This window comes from Coenobita brevimanus, chromosome 110, assembly GCF_032717465.1.
Source record: "Coenobita brevimanus isolate Jiangsu-jjx chromosome 110, ASM3271746v2, whole genome shotgun sequence".
Classification (NCBI taxonomy): Eukaryota; Metazoa; Arthropoda; class Malacostraca; order Decapoda; family Coenobitidae; genus Coenobita; species Coenobita brevimanus.
In genome coordinates, this window is record NC_137063.1 from 3581710 (window position 1) to 3598623 (window position 16914).

The 16914-nt window shown below is 40.5% G+C and overlaps 1 protein-coding gene across 4 annotated transcripts in view; it reads right to left on the reverse strand.

The window, feature by feature from the left end:
- Positions 1-258: 258 nt before the first annotated feature.
- LOC145417382 (RNA-binding protein 1-like) overlaps positions 259-16914 on the reverse strand; it is a 38246-nt gene continuing 21590 nt past the window's right edge. For 2 of the 4 annotated variants that reach the window (XM_080286061.1, XM_080286060.1), the window contains exons 5-6: positions 13453-13520; positions 259-759 (exon numbers count right to left, since the gene is read on the reverse strand). In XM_080286061.1, coding sequence (XP_080142187.1) covers positions 13454-13520 — 67 coding nt within the window. In that variant the 3' untranslated portion in view covers positions 259-759; position 13453. Of the gene's footprint in view, positions 760-13452; positions 13521-16914 lie in introns of those variants that run through there. The other 2 variants (XR_013900498.1, XR_013900499.1) reach the window with 2 other exon arrangements.

Below are 16914 nucleotides of genomic sequence, written 5' to 3' on the forward strand. Positions count from 1 at the left end.
CTGTGCCTACATAATAGCTTAAAATCCTCATTTTTCAAAATGTTACACTTCAGGTGAAAAATCATAATCATATTGGCTTATCTGATATTCATGCAATTTATTCATTAACCCAGAAAGTATTACATATGTGTAGCATTTTGAATTTTTATTGCTCTGCTAAATAATGAAAAAAAAAGAATCTTTTTTTAAAGACACATGCAAAACAACCAAGACTATCGCCTACTCTCTACTTTGGGCTTTTAATGAAACAAATGAGAAAAACGTGAATCTTTTTTAAAGACAACTTAAGGTCAATACATGTTTAATTTGTACTACCACAACGTCAAAAACGAATACAAACAAAAACTGTAGTTTGTGTTCATCCATAAAAGTCATATAAAAGTTAATTAGCTAATATAAATTACATGAACCCCTACTGTTTCTCAACGTCATTACTTACAAATTGAACAAGATGTAAATATTTCACACAACCCTATGATCCAAATTGTTCTTTAAACTCAATTTTTAGTTGCAATATCGATTTCACATTAACATAGAAAAAAAAAAAAACATGATAATGGTACCTACAGATGATCATCTTACAACTACTGACAGCATATACCTTAAAATTAGATGCATGTATACAAATTACAGGATAATGGAAAAAAAAAAAAAAAAGTACCTCCATAAGTAATATAATCTATCTCTTGAATTTTCACAGCAGCTTGAGGGATTCACACAGCAAATCCCTCCAATGTGTAGCATTACTTCCAGTACATTCTGCAAAACAACAAAAACCCAGATAAGATATAGAGAATATAAGGTTCCCATTACAGAAGCTTATCAACAACAATAAACTCTAACACTGCATTACTATACTTGAGGCATTAGATAGGTGGCTATCATCAACCCTGGGAGGCACTGCCATGAATGAGAAGAGACTCCAACCTTGGTAACTAGCTGCCAAACCTCAAGCAGGAAACATTCACCCTAAACTAGTTCCAAACCTCAAGCAGGAAACATTCACCCTAAACTAGTTATAAAGCGACTGAACACTGCTGCAGTTCTTATTACACATCTGATTACCCCCCCCCCTCAACAGTCTGTAAATAAGTAATTAGATAGTTATGGCACACAAGCTTTGTGTCGGTAGAAAACAACAGCTGTACCATGGCCAGTCTCAGTTATAGGGATTCCTCTAAAAGGATGTATGGCATCATTTGACTGATGTATTGTTCATACTGATATATTAATGTACCACGTTCATGTCATCTCATTTGTAAAGGCTCCAATATGCTTGCATGCGTCGGCCTTGGTGACCTAATGGCAGCTCTTGTTAGAATGATGTAACTGTAGAAAGATGCATCTCCTGCAAATTAAATGAAGGAATGTTCTCCCAAACAGATGATCATCTGTTCATTTGGTCTAAAAACACTGATTTAGATGTCTAACTCCCAATACACATTTAATTCACACAATGTCCAATTAAGCATCCCTAATTCAATTTTACAACTGTGCATAAAATATCAGATTAAAGTCCTGATGTAATGTCTAAAATGCTCAGGAAGTTAAGAGTTAACAACAAACTGTGCATCCACAGCATAAAGGGACATTGCTAACAAAATTGTTCATGGTGGTACACATTCACAGATGTAGCAAGGATTTTCAATTTATATTAAAATACAGGTCTCCCTCGTTGTACGATGTTTCACTTTACGATATTTCGCATTTACAATATTTTTTTTTAGTACCAATCGTTTGTTTTACGATTGAGCCCCCCTGCATTTACGATGGGTGACGTGGAGAAATCCCCTGCTCACAGGCAGATCACCTGAGAGTTGTGTGGCATAACCACCCTGCGCACACAGTTTCCCGTGTTTCCGCCAACCAAGCATCACTGGTTCTGAGACAATTCACAGTCAAGTCAATTCGGCATCAGGCAATTTGCCATCAAAACATGGATATTCCCCGTCATTGTATAAATATACTTATTATTAATTAATCAATACTTTAATAGCTATATTCAGGGGGATCCATCAAAGTTTATGTTCAATAGCATAGGCTTTGGATATTATTTATTAGTTGCACCTTTAGTCAATAATTAACTTGTTTCTTCCTCAATGTAGTCGCCTTTTAATTTTATTCTAGCGTCACCCATAGCTGCCTTCCTTAATGACGGCAAATTATCTTATTTTTGTGATGGTGAATTGACCTGGTGGCGAACTGTCCCAAAACCGTATCACTGCCCAGTCTCACCTGCGCGCTCATTCAGCTTACAAACTTCGTGCGTCTGTGTTCGTCAGTGCCCAGGATATTACTATTTTTCCTGTTCTTCATACTGTACCGTATTTCATGTTGTTGTTTTATGCTATTTCATGTCTTTATGCTTGCAAATGTACATTCATACACTGCAGCACATAAAACATTGTTATTATTTCATATTAGATCACTTGCACGGGTGTTGGGTTTCTTATATACGAGTCCAGGAACACATCCCTATTTTTCCCACTAAACCTTAACTTTGCTGTACAATATTTTAGTATACGATTGCATTGCTAGGAATGCATACCAATTGTAAAGCAAGGGAGACATGTACTCTTTTATATTGTTATAATCTCTGTATTAGTTTGGCAGATGGGAAGAAATTGTGCGTGCATGCGTTTTAAACAAGGGTACAGCATGATGGTACGAAGAGGTTAAGAGAGCAGTGGAGGAAAACAGGAAGTGGCTAGAGTGGTTAAAGCACAGGGGCTCAATGGAAATAAGAAATGAATATACTGAGTGCAAGAAGCATGTAAAGAGACTAGTGAAGAGGAGAAAGGAGGAGGTACATGACTATCTTGGAAGAAAAATTAATGCAAATTACTCTGAAAATAGGAAGTTATCCTGGAAAGAGGTGCGGAAATGTAGAAGTGACAGCGGAAAGAAATGTGAAAGTGTGAGGGATGTAAGGGGTAGATTATTAACCCATGGAGATGAAGTAAGGACTAGATGGAAAGAATATTTTGAAAGCCTGGTGAATAGGAATAGAGACAGCAGAGTGGTTGTAAATATGATTGGTTTTGGGGGTACTGTACGCAGAGAAGGAATGCAGTGCCAGGAACGTGACACTGTCACAGGTGAGGAATGCTGTGAAACGGTTGAGAAATAGGCAAGCTGCTGGGGTTGATGAGGTGTATGCAGGGATGATTAAATGTGGTGGAGAGAGTGGAATGAAGTGCTTCTTGGAGATATGTAAAAAAGGCATGGATGAGTGAAACTGCCAGCAGAGTGGGAAAAGGCAGTGATTGTACCCTTGTACAAAAATAAAGGTGAGCTAAGTGAGTGCAAGAATTATCATGGCATAAGTTTATTGACTGTGGTAGGGAAGGTATATGGAAGAATTGTTATAGAGAAAGTAAGAGAGATACCAGAAGTCCCAGTGAGTGATGAACAGGATGGCTTTAGGAGTGGAAGAGAATCTGTGGATCAAATATTTTCAGTAAGACATAGTTGAGAAGGCTTGTGAGAAGGACCGTAAGGTGTTCATGGCATTCATGGATCTGGAAAAAGCATACGACAAAGTAGACAGAGAAGGATTGTGAAAGGTTTTGCACATGTACGGTGTAGGTGGTAAGCTGTTAGGTGCCATCAAGAATTTTTTATTATGGTAGTGAAGCATGTGTAAGGGTCAAAAGGCATCCAAGTGAATGGTTCATGATCGGTGTCGACATGCGACAAGGTTGTGTGATGTCCCTGTGGTTGTTCAATATATATATGGATGGGGTAATGAGAGAAGTAAAAACACGAATAATGGAGAAAGGGATGGCGTTGGTAATGAATGGTGATGGATGGAATATCTCATATTTGTTGTATGCTGATGTGCAGTACTACTGTACTTGCAAATACCGCACAAGAACTTTATAGACTAGTGCAGAGTTTTGCTAATGTCGTGCCTTGAGAGTAAATGTAGAAAAGAGTAAAGAGATGGTTATTGAAAGTGAAGCTGAATCCCAGTGTGATGTTACAGTGAATGGATATAGACTGGAATTGGTTTGGGAATTAAAATACCTGGGTACAGTGATAGAAAAGAGAGGAAAATATGTAAAAGAAGTGGAAAGTAGAGTGACACAAGGAAGGAAAATAGCTGGAGCTATGAAGGCTTTGATAAGAAACAGAGGCTTGAGTGTTGCAGCTGCACAAGGTTTACATGAAGGAGTGTTAGTGCCAACTCTAACATATAGATGTGAGACTATGGTATGGCATGAAAATGAAAAGTTAAGAGTAAGAGCACTGGAGATTGTACTGCAAAGGAATGTATGTGAAGTACAGAGAGTGGATAGGATACGGAATAATGTGATTCGTGCACGATGTGTAGTAAGCAAGTCTGTGGACACCAGAATCGAAGAGAGTGTACCGAGATGGTATGGTCATGTGGAGAGATCCATTAACAATAGTGGTGAAAAAGGCATATGTGAGCGAATTTGAAGAAGGGAGGAGGTGAGGTAGGCCAAGGAGGTGGAGAGAGATGATGGATGAGTGTGTGAGGAAGAGAGGTATGGATGTCGGTGAGGCTGGGGGACTGACAAGATCAAGCTGGCTGAATGAATGTTATGAGAAGCGCATGATCAGGGATTTGGAATTCCTTTTTAACGTGACAGCATCCGGATTACATTTATGTGAAGCTACAGAACGTGGTTTATGTTTTAGCATATCAGATAGAGCCAGGATTCCAGGAGCTTGAATGATGAGTGAATGGAAGCGTGGCCTATTGGATTGGGCAAACTTGGGCTGTCTGGACATGCTACTCCTTCCCCTGTCCTTGGGTGGGAAAGGAGATCCGGATGATGATGATGTTGAATATACATCAAAATCATCATCCCAACTTCCATTACCACCCTAGGGCAGGGTGAGGAACAGCAGTGTCCAGACAGCCAAAGTCTACGAGATTCAATGGTCCAAGCTTCCATTCACTCATCATTCAAGCCCTTGAGTGCCTGGCTCCATCTGATAGGCCAAAAAAAATTCACAACGTTCTGTACCTTCACATCTGATAGAGACCCTAACAGCATTAAAAAGAGGTGCCAAATCCCTGGTCATGCACTTCTCCATACAAAATTCATCGTGTCAGCTTAATCTCGTCAGTCCCTTAGCCTCATCAACTTCCATGCCTCACTTCCTCACACTCATCCACCATATCCCTCCACCTTCTTCTTGGCCTATCTCACCTACTTCCTCCTTCAAAATCGCTGATATACCTTTATCACCACTACTGTCATCCATTCTCTCCACATGACCATACCATCTCAGTACACTCTCTTCGATTCTGGTGTCCACAGATTTCCTCACTCCACATCTTTCACGAATCACATTAGTTTGTACCTTATACACTCTGTGCTCCATATACATTCCTCTGCAGTCCCATCTCCACTGCTCTTACTCTTGACTTTTCATTTTCATGCCATACGATAGTCTCACATCCTTATATTAAGAGTTGGCACCAACACTCCTTCATGTAGGCCTCGCACGGCTCCAACACTGAAGCCTCTGTTTCTTATCAGGGCCTTTATAGCACCAGCTACTTTCCTTCCTTGTGTCATTCTACATTCCACTTCTTTTGCACATTTTCCTCTCTTTTCTGTCACTGTACTCAGGTACTTTAACTCTCTCACCAATTCCAGTCTCTCTCTCCATTAATTAACATCACACTGGGAATCACATTCTCTCTCAATAACCATCACTTTACTCTTTTCTAAATTCACTCTCAAGGCACGGTGCTCACGAACATCTACAAAACTTTGCACTAATCTACCAAGCTCTTGTCCGGAATTCGCCATCAGCACTGCATCATCAGCATACAACAAATTCAGTTATTCCATCCACCACCATTCATTACCAACGCCATCCCTCTATCCATTATTCGAGTTTTTACTTCTCTCACCACTCCATGCATATATACTGTATGTATATATATATATATATATATATATACTGAACAACTATAGGGACATCACACAACCTTGTTGCATGCCAACACTGATTGTGAACCATTCACACAGATATACCAATTTACCCTTACACAAGCTTCACTACCATCATAAAAACTCATGATGGCACCTGGCAGCTTACCATCTACATCGTACATGCACAAAACTTTTCACAATCCTTCTCTCCCTACTCTGTCGTATGCTTTTTCCAGATCCATAAACGCCAGAAACACCTTGTAATCTTTCTCACAAGCCTTCTCCACTGTCTCTCAGCAAATATTTGATTCACACATCCTCTGCCACTCCTTTATCCGTGCTGTTGGTCACTCCCTAGGACTTCTGTTATCTTACTTTCTCTATAATAATTCTTCAATATACATTCTCTACAACACTCAACAGACTTATGTCACGATAATTCTTGCACTCACTTCACTCACCTTTATTTTTGTACAGGGGTACAATCACAGCGTTTTTCCATTCTGCTGGCAGTTTCACTCATCCATGCCTTCTTACATATCCCCAACAAGAACTTAATTCTGCTCTCTCCACCACACTTAATCATCTCTGTATACACCTCATCAACCCCAGCAGCTTTCCCATTTTTCAACTGTTTCACAGTATTCTTCACCTCTGCGTGTCGTGTTTCTTGGCACTGCATTCCTTCATTGTGCGCCCCCAAATCCAATAATGTTAAACGTCCTCTCTCCATTCCCATTCTTCAGACTTTCAAAATATTCTTCCCATCTGGTCCTTACTTCATCCCCCTGGGTTAATACTGTAATCTACAGCATTCTTCACACTTTCACATTGTTTCCCACTGTCATTTCTACATTTCTGCACCTCTTTCCAGAATAACTTCCTATTTTCTGAGTAATTTGCATTCATTTTTCTTCCTGGATCATCATTTACCTACAGTACCCCCTTTTCCTCTTCACAAGTCTCTTTACAGGCTTCTTGCTCTCAATATATTCAGTTCTTATCTAAACTGAACCCCTGTCCTGAATCCATTCTAGCCATTTCTCCTACTTTTCCTCCACTGCTCTCTCAACCTCTTCATCTCACCATGCCGTACCTTTCTTCTTTGTTGTTACTCTTACCACAACACATTCTGCTTTTGCATTCCTAACTATGCAAACCCTATGTGCATTCCACAGGTTGTCCAGATCCATTTCATTCCAATTCACTGATTCTAACTCCTCCCCTAGTTTGGCCCTGTATTCATCTGTCATTTCTTTGATCCTCAGCTTCTCGACTTTCAGTCTCTCTTGGTCCATCTCTCTCTTCTTAGGTTGATCTTGCATACCACAATCATATCTGACAACCCTCCACATCATCCTCTCACTGCCCCCATTTCAGCAACATTTCCTAGCATTGATTTTTCTACGAACACGTAATCAATCAGGCTCCTTTCAGACACGATCTCCATTCCCTCTGTACCGTGTATAGTTATGTCCATCTTTGTGTTTCAAATAAGAATTACACACACACACACACACACACACACACACACACACACACACACACACACACACAGTAATCCCTCATTCATCTGGACATGCAGTATCCAAACCTGTCCATTATCCGGATACTGGACCTAGACTCTATTATCAGACCTAAAAGTCCACGAGAACTTCAGCCAGCCAGCTGACATGTTCATTCTGTATCGTGGCTGCTGGGCTCGAGCTGTGAATGGGAAATAGGCCAAAACCCACAACCAGACCACAAGTGGTCAAAGTCGCACACTGGTCCAATTACTCCCAACGAACCTCCACCACCTGAGTAATACAACTATAACCCAGAAGTGGTGTCAAAACATCCATATGCATCCCCATCAAATGTCCAAAGTCGCACAGCCACCGGGCTGTCTTTCCCAACTACCACCATGCATCAAACACAGACCACAAATCACGAGTACGTGTTTGGTGACAGCGGCCGTCCGCCTGTCTACCAAACATCCAAAGTCACCTGGTCACCGGGTGTTTTGTTTCCGAATGGACCACAAGCCACTAGTAAATGTGCGTTAAAAGCACTTGTCCGCCTCGTGACAGAAGGGCAAAAATCCTGCCCACAGCCTCGTGTGTCCCCCCACTCCCATCCCTCCTGGCTCCCCCCTCCCCTCCTTCGTGCTGATAGCACTGGCTTTTTATATATATATATATATATATATATATATATATATATATATATATAATACTATTGGTTGTATTGAAATTCCAAAGTGACCATGAGAAATCTCATGAAATTCTGCATCTACACAAGTGCTTAACTCCTAGAAGGTGCTGGCAAAATTTTGCACGAGGATAGTGGGAAGTTATGTGAAGGTAAGTTTTACTCTTAATCACTATTTATTCTGACTGCATTTCTGTACTTTTGCTCATCAGTTTTCTGTGTTTTTATTAGCTTATAGTATAAACACCAGTGAAGATGACGATAAACCATTTATACCAATTCAACTTATTTCCAGAGACATATTTGGCCATAGAATTTTTTTTTGGGGGGGGGCCCGGGAGCAGTTATCATTGGCGTCAGACAACTGAATTTCCAACTCCTGAGGTTTTTTGTGGATGTATGTTCATACATGTAGTCACTGGGGGGGCTCAGGGATGAGTGAGGCTGGTCACTCTCATCTTAAATGTCAGGACCAACCTGCCTAGCCCCGGGCTCCTACGCTTCTTATGGGGCAACATAGGATTGGATGATGGATGGATGGATGGATTATCTATTTCCAAAAATATTTAGGAGCAATAATTTCCTTTGAAATTGAAAGCTATACTAAATAATATAAAGCCCTTGAGAAAAAATGACCAGTTATAACTTAACAATTTCCCCTATCATCTTAGATTATGTGGTTAATATTAGAACTCTAACAATGTTTTGCACTTGAATCCTGCTGAGGTGAAAAAATGGCCTTCCTGTCCCCTCAGCCACATCCTCTTACCCTGCAGCCATATCCTCTCACCCTGTAGCCAGGTCCAAAAGAAACACTACACAATTATTGTTACAAACAACTGAGACAAACAATTTTGAAGACTGCATGAAGCCATTTTGATCACCTCTGACTACATTTTAGATGGTAAACAGATATAAATATATGTGCCAGGGGCCTCGTTTGGGTGGGGGGATGGGGACGTGTTCCCCCCACTTTTTGGAGCCTGGGGGACAGAGTATCTTTTGTCTCCCCCACTTTTCTACGTGAAAATTTTCAGGATGAATAGCTTTATGTTGTTGTTCTTTTTTTCCTTAATGGAAAAATCCTTTCTATACAGTACAGTGCAGTTCAGGTGATATGAAAATCATTCCCTGCTGAGCAGGGCAGGTCGAGTGGTCGCCTGAGTCAAGGATTAAGAGAGGTTAATCCCACCAGATGTATTTACTTAGGTCAGTCTTAACATACGCACCATCCTGATGCCTGCGCCGATGAGAATCAAATTAAGAGAATAAGCAGTGGAAAACAGAATTTCTATTGCCTACTACCACAGCAGTAGTACAAAACAGAATACCAGATTGGGGTGGGTGCAGCAGCGGATTTTGATTTACACATATGTGCTAAGTGGTGAGAGAGAGAGAGAGAGAAATACAAAACTGAAAAGGAAAATAGAAAATGATAGTATCACGAATGTGGGAAAGTGTGTGTGTTCGGGACACTCACGCCAGTGTGGTGACATATTTGGGGAAAATATTCAAAGTGTTTGCCCCCCCCCCCTCCCCCAGTGAAAATCCTGGATACACCACTGTGTATGTTGTTTATGCATTGTTTCCTTGGTGTTTAGCATTCATATGGATAATCCTATGTGCATTTTGATGTCTAAATATGGCAGATTTCTAAAAACAGTCAAAATTAGGAGGGATACTATACAGCAGCGTATAGTCTCTCTATCTATCTATTGCCAGACGCCTCAATCCCATATGGGGTGGCCACAAACAGAATAACTTCCTATATTCACAGCAGTTCGCATTCAGTTTTCTTCCTACACCATTTACCTCCTTTTCCTCTTCACTAGTCTCTTTACGTGCTTCTTGCTTTCAGTATATTCAGTTCTTAATTCAACTGAACCCCTGTCCTGTAACCACTTTAGCCACTTCTTCCTCTTTTCTTCCACTGTTCTCTCAACCTCCTCATCCTACCATGCCGTACCTTTCTTCTTTGTTGTTACTCTTCCCACACCACACACCACTTTAGCATTCCTAACTAAGCAATCCCTATATGCATTCCACAAGCTGTCCAGATCCATTTCATTCCAATTCACTGATTCTAACTCCTCCTCTACTTTGGTCCTGTAATCATGTCATTTCTTTGATCCTTAGCTTCTCAACTTTCATTCTTTCTCCCTGACTGCTCCTCTCTCTCCTGATCCACCTCACTCCACTCAGCTTGACCTTGCATACCACAAGCATATGACCTGACAGACCTCCACATCATCCTCTCACGGCCCCCATATCAGCAACCATCCCATCATCGGCCTCTCTACGAGCATGTAATCATACGAAGATGGAATAAAGTAAGACTCTGTTAGAAACATTCCTGAACACCACATATTAATGCTACACCTCCACATGTATGGTTTGCAGCAGACCTGGGAACACACGTGTCTTAGGCAAAGCACTGTAGGTGGTTTTCAATTAATTCCTGTGGGGAATCAATGACAAACACTACTACATGCAAAATGAATCACCAACTGAGAATCACTACCAGTGATCTCAATGCCCTACAGAAGTTAATTCATTCATTTGGTAGAGTCTGTTGCCAACCTTTACACATTTGGGTATATTGCTCTTTCTGGTACACTTTTCAGATGTGTGGCCAAGACCTTGACAGTGATGACACGGTGTAACCCCAAATCCAAGGAAGGCAAAGCATCTCATCTTCAGATATAACTACCCTATTCTACAATGGAGGACTGCACTTCATGAGATATCTTTCAGATGGTACTTTTAGTGTATAATTCTTAGTTCCTGTATAAAGAATGCTAGAGTACAACCAACTAGCATTATGTGAAAAGCTAGTAATTTTTAACATATCCATCATCTAACCCAGTGCTGCACCATAAGGAGTGTAAGAGCCCAGGGCTAGGCAAGTTGGTCCTGACATTTAAGATGAGAGTGACCTGCCTCACCCACCCACGAGTGGCATGATATGAGCAATAACCCCTAACTGGCTCAATCCAATTGGAGCGCCTTAATTACCCACTAAACCACCAGGCGCCATAATTTGTTTATATGGTTACCACCCAACATAATAAATGGTTTCCTGGTGTACAAGAAACCATTTGGCTTGTCACTCACTGCAGTGACCCATAGGCAGATGAAAGAAGAAAGAATGAAGGAAAGAAAGACAAGAGAAAGTAAGGAAAAAAGGAAAGGGTAGACACCTAAAGCAGCACTACATCAAGTGAGTGGATGGTGTGTGTGCCCCCACTAAACATTAATTTACATTGTAAGTTAAAATTTAGGGATGAGTGAGGCTGGTCACTCTCATTTTAAATGTCAGGACCAACTTGCCTTCCCCTGGGCTCCTATGCACCTCATGGGGGAACGTAGGATTGAATGATTGATGGGTGGATGAATTAAATTTAGGGATAGTTTGCTGAAGGTATGCAAACTGTGATCAGTTTTTCATTCCTGTTGTTTTCAGATATTTTTGAGCAGTGATTTGCAACAATAAATGTTTTCAGATATTTTTGAGTAGTGATTTGCAACAATAAAAACAAGATTAATTGTATTTTCCTCTGCTGTCCCATGAATATATAATAACAATCTAAGTGTCATTATTTACGCACCTACCAAAGTAAGTTAGCTGCTTTTGTTTATATAATATTATGATTTTAGACTAATGGCTCAATTCAACTCGGGGCCCCTGGGACAATTTGACTTTGCACTTTCAGGCAATTTCCTGTATATGCTCCAACTTCATCAAGTACCATATGAACAGATGTAGACACTACATCACATATTTAAAGGATACTCTCCCAAGTACAAGGCTTCCTGAGGTAAAGGATAATCTCCCAGGTACAAGGCTTCCTGAGGAGACAAAGACCTGGTGTCCTCCAGGATATGCCAAAATATTTTGAGGAAACAGGTTGCTGTCTGAAGAGATCATAGTGGCAATGCTAGAAGGTGCCATGGTGGAGTACCTCCTGCAAACATCATTAAGATGAAACCAACATCATGGATGATCCTAAGGGAAAGCTCCAGATATTCCAACGTGGTGTAAAACATGCGGAGCGTATCGTGAATACAACAAAGAGTTCAACATCCATTGTGTTCTCAATCACCAAGTGGAAAGCACCTTAGTTCATGTTGTTTACGAAGCTGAACAATTGCAGCTGTCATGGACTGGAGGAGGACCAATCAGCACATATAACCAAACTTCTGGCTGGATCAATTCGAAATGAAGCAGAGGGAGTAGAGAGGCAGGTCTCTTGATGGCACAAAACCAAAGGACAATACTGGGCAAGAAGGCATTGAAGGCTGGAGCGATTTGAATGAAAACTTTGAATGTTTCACTGAAGGAAAGCCCATTGAGACCAACTGCCCCACGGGAGGCACTGATAAACATTATTTTTACCTTTCAAACATGTCTTTTCTGTGTTTTTCTATGTTAAAATCCATTTTCGCATATGAGCTTTTTAAGTGCCCTTAATGTTTCGCTACAAACCTTAGTACAACGAAAATAGCCAAAAGTGTGTTGAATAGTCCCATCTTCCGGTAAATACATTTGTAACTCCAAGTTTTGTGTGTGTGTACAAATAATTAACAAATTGGATTTAGAACATGAACAGTATCACAGTGAATAGCTCTGATTCCAGCTATAATCAGGGTTTCAAAAAAACTAAGGCTCTAGTGCATCTCTATCCACAGCAAACACTGCAGCCCGTAATCCCAAGAGCAATATACAGCACTGTACTTTGACTTTTATTAGAGACCCTGAACCCAAGCTTAAGGGTTTATCATCAATCTTCTAAACATCTAGAAACAAGTGCCTAACTGTAAAGGTTATGCAGGACTACTATAGCATATGCATCTGAAAATGGTGCAATGTTTTACACACACACACACACAATAAAATTCAGAAAACCTAATTAAAGGAAAAAATATAATTGCACTAAGTATTTACTCTAGTCTACATTCTCCGAACTTGGCCGCATTTTCAAAGATCAAAAATTATCATGAAGCCGCCAATTTTGAATCGAGAATACACTTTGCTAGAGAAAAACTATTTCATTCGAGTATGTTTCTGAAGAGTAGTGTAATTACTTCAATGGTATAAGACACTACAAATAAGGCTATGAATCTCATCAATGAATGATTCTGTAAACCTGCAAACCCATATCTGGTGTTCTAATGGTAATTAATAATACAGTACACTTATATTTGCATTAAGGCTCCTCAAATCATTGAAGTGTCTCAACAATAAAGGCTGCAAAACTACATTACTTAAGATCCTTACTATGAATGTAGGAAATTGGAAATGAACGATTCTAGTAATGCAAGATGGGAAGACACTAACCTTACGATCGTGATCGGGATCTTCTTCTGAAGTCTGGAGAGTCACTGCGGCGGCGGTAGTCATCATATCTGTAAGTAGGTTATTCAAAAATAAAAACTGCTGTATCAGCATTAAACATTCATTAAATGCCCAAATGGCCTAAAAATATATACAGTAATCCCGCTAATATCCGAACGCCCAATATCCGAACATCCCCACTAACCGGACATAATCATCCTGGGATCCAATATTCCCAAAATGGGCCAAAAACTGCAAAAAATTCTTTAAAAATCTGACTTTTTTCCCACCCATAATTTGAAATTGCCGCCTGGCGCCGAACAGCTGTTACACCATGGTCCCTTCACCCCTTCCTTCCTCCCCCCTCCCCTGTCAGGGTTGCCATTTGGTATTTTTCATTACCAAGTGTGGGCCAATTTGGTAATGAAAAATTCGTTTGGTAATGAAGCAGAATAATGCATTACCAAATGGATTTTTCACATGTATGAGGATACACAGGATGGAGATGGTGGACTGCTTGCTCTCTCTGATTAATCTGCTACCCTACAGTACATAGCGTGAAAATAATCAACATGGTGTTAATTATAAGGAGAGTGATTACATGTATTTCCACTTGTATATATAATTATAGTAGCCGCAGCGAGAAATGAACGCTGTGGTGGGGCAGCCGGGATGACCTGGGATTCCCTCACTGTAGCCATATCCACATGTCACCGACCATCGGCCACCGCTGCAGCCCCGCTCCATGATCCTTACCCTGTGTCTCTGGCTTTCTCTTTCTCGGTTTCTATATAAACTGGTGTATTTCCGAAACTAATTATGAAATTATTATGACTTTTGTTCCACACCACCTTTGAGGTAAAAATCAAGGAGAGTTTTCTGTATAAAGGTTTCCCCCCCCTCCTAAATGTGGCATATGAGCGGGGGAGTGCGGCCTTGCCGATACCTCCGCCTGACCTATAATTATACACTCGCCAGAACTGACCTGCCCTCAGACAAGGGGGGGGAAACCTTTATACAGAAAACTCTCCTTGATTTTTACCTCAGTGGTGGTGTGGAACAAAAGTCATAATAATTTCATAATTAGTTTCGGAAATACAGCAGTTTATATAGAAACCGAGAGAGAAAGAGAAAGCCAGAGACACAGGGTAAGGATCATGGAGCGGGGCTGCAGCGGTGGCCGATGGTCGGTGACATCCTACCTCTATGGTCGGTGACATGTGGATATGGCTACAGTGGGGGAATCCCAGGTCATCTCGGCTGCCCCACCACAGCGTTCATTTCTCGCTGCGGCTACTATAGTGAAGAATAAATGCTAGCTTTACAAATTTGGTAATGAAAAGTTAAATTTGGTAATGAAAGTTAAGGAGATTGGTAATGTGGCCGTTGCGATCTGGCAACTCTGTTACCCCGCCATCATCAACAGTCACAGCTTAACTCCGATCGAGAGCAGATGCTCATAGCAGTGCAAGCCACAGGTGCTTGTTTTTTGTGAATAAACAGTGAATAAACTGCAATACCTCGCCACTAGAACACACAGGAATTTACAGTGTTGTGCAGTGTTAAGAAATTAGAATTACAGTGTACAGAGGATTAACTGTGGACTGCAAACTGGCGGTTCAAACCAGTCCAGGAGCCAGGGACTTTTAAGTACCCAGAATGTTTAATACTGTATAAACTCACCTCTAAAACCTCATTTTATGGTTCTTTTGCATTTATTTCACTCTTTTATGTCCCTTATTGGTGTGATTTGGGTCTTAAATAGGTGCTATGCATGTCCAGAGGGAGTTGTATAGGTGAGTCTCTGAGTTAGGGTCTGTAAGTACAAGTCCATAAGCTGGGGCCCAATATCCGGACAGGACCGCTATCCAGACCTCCCTATGGCCCTATTATGTCGAATATTGGAGGGATTACTGTATATAGAAACAACCCAACAATAAATATATTGACAAAACAAAGACTTTTATCGTCACAAGCAGATACAGATACCAATTGCAGCCTAGTCTAATGCCCGTGTCTGTATTATGAGAAAAAAGTATGGGCTAGCATTAAATGCTCTACACAAGAAAGTATCGGACAATCTGGAAGCAACATTGCATTCTACATAGCATTAATAATTTGGTAATAACATCTAAAATTCAAACGTATCCAGTAACTGCACTTACACCTAGTTAACTTTAAACAATTTAACAAAAAATTGGAACTTTGTAGCAGGGGTGGTGATCCAAACTAGCTGAAAAGTTTCATTTACACTTAACCCCTAAAGTCCTAATTGCATCAAGAGAAGCGTTTGCATGACTGGAGAAATGCCAGATATCACTGGTATTTTAATTTTTTAGATGGAAAAAAAATCACATCGGGCAATGATTGAAAGGCCTTTTTCATGCATCTTATATATTGTAAAAATATGTAAATATTCTATTTCTTCTCTATAAAACAGTGATTTGTCAAAGCAGCATGAAAAAATATAGTAATATAAAAAATATTTCACAGAGGTTGCAGCCTGGTTTATGCATGCACAGAAATATATATCTTTAACCAACAATAATACAGTAGTTGATTATAATTCATACTAACACATTAAACTCCCTGTGAGTAAGAATAAAACTTAATTCACTTCAAGAAAGCATGTCGATATTTAGTCGCTGCCTCCAGTACAAGTTTTCCAAGCAAACCAAAACAGTTGTGTCTTTACTCGCTCTGTGACCCACTCCATCAGCTGGCTTGCTTCATACGTCTGGCAGCGCTAGGCTTCGATACGCCGTAACATTTTAGAGTCTAACAAATATTAAACTATGGATAGACCATAAGTGCCATTTTTTGTACAAGTCAGATTATATACGAATGTCATTATTCATACGCCTTTTTTGCTTCTTACAGTCCAAGAACAGTCTTACTGATATACTGTCCTAACCTTCTCAGAGAAGAATATATAAATACTTGTATATGAATTTTTTGGCAATATTTTGGGTGAAATAGCACTAGTAAGAGTAATTTACATTTTTTTAAAGGTATTTGCTTAACCAATATTGTAAATATTGATCAGAAAAAGAACACTGAAGTTTAACTAAGACCCCCTTAGCCTGTCAAAACGAAAATGAGACACAGTTTCTGGTGGTGTCTGGCAGATTTTCCACTCAGCACGAACGCTCCTATTGATGTGATTTGAGCTTTATGCCAAAATGCCTAATCGCATCAATTGAGTGGGGCCTATAAAAAACTGTGGAGCACTTCCACCGCCGCCCCAGTTATGACGTACATGGCTTCAGGCCAATGAGAACTCATCCTTGAGTGGCATGAGAGGGTATTGGACCAACCAGGGCAGTGAGGGGGCACCCTCCCTCTAGGCTGCCTCCATGCCACCCTCTACTCCACTCCCTCCTTGTCCACCATCACCCTCCCACACCTGCATCTCTCCTCCCACCACCACCTGTGTCCCTTCCCACCCACTCTCACCCCTCCTCC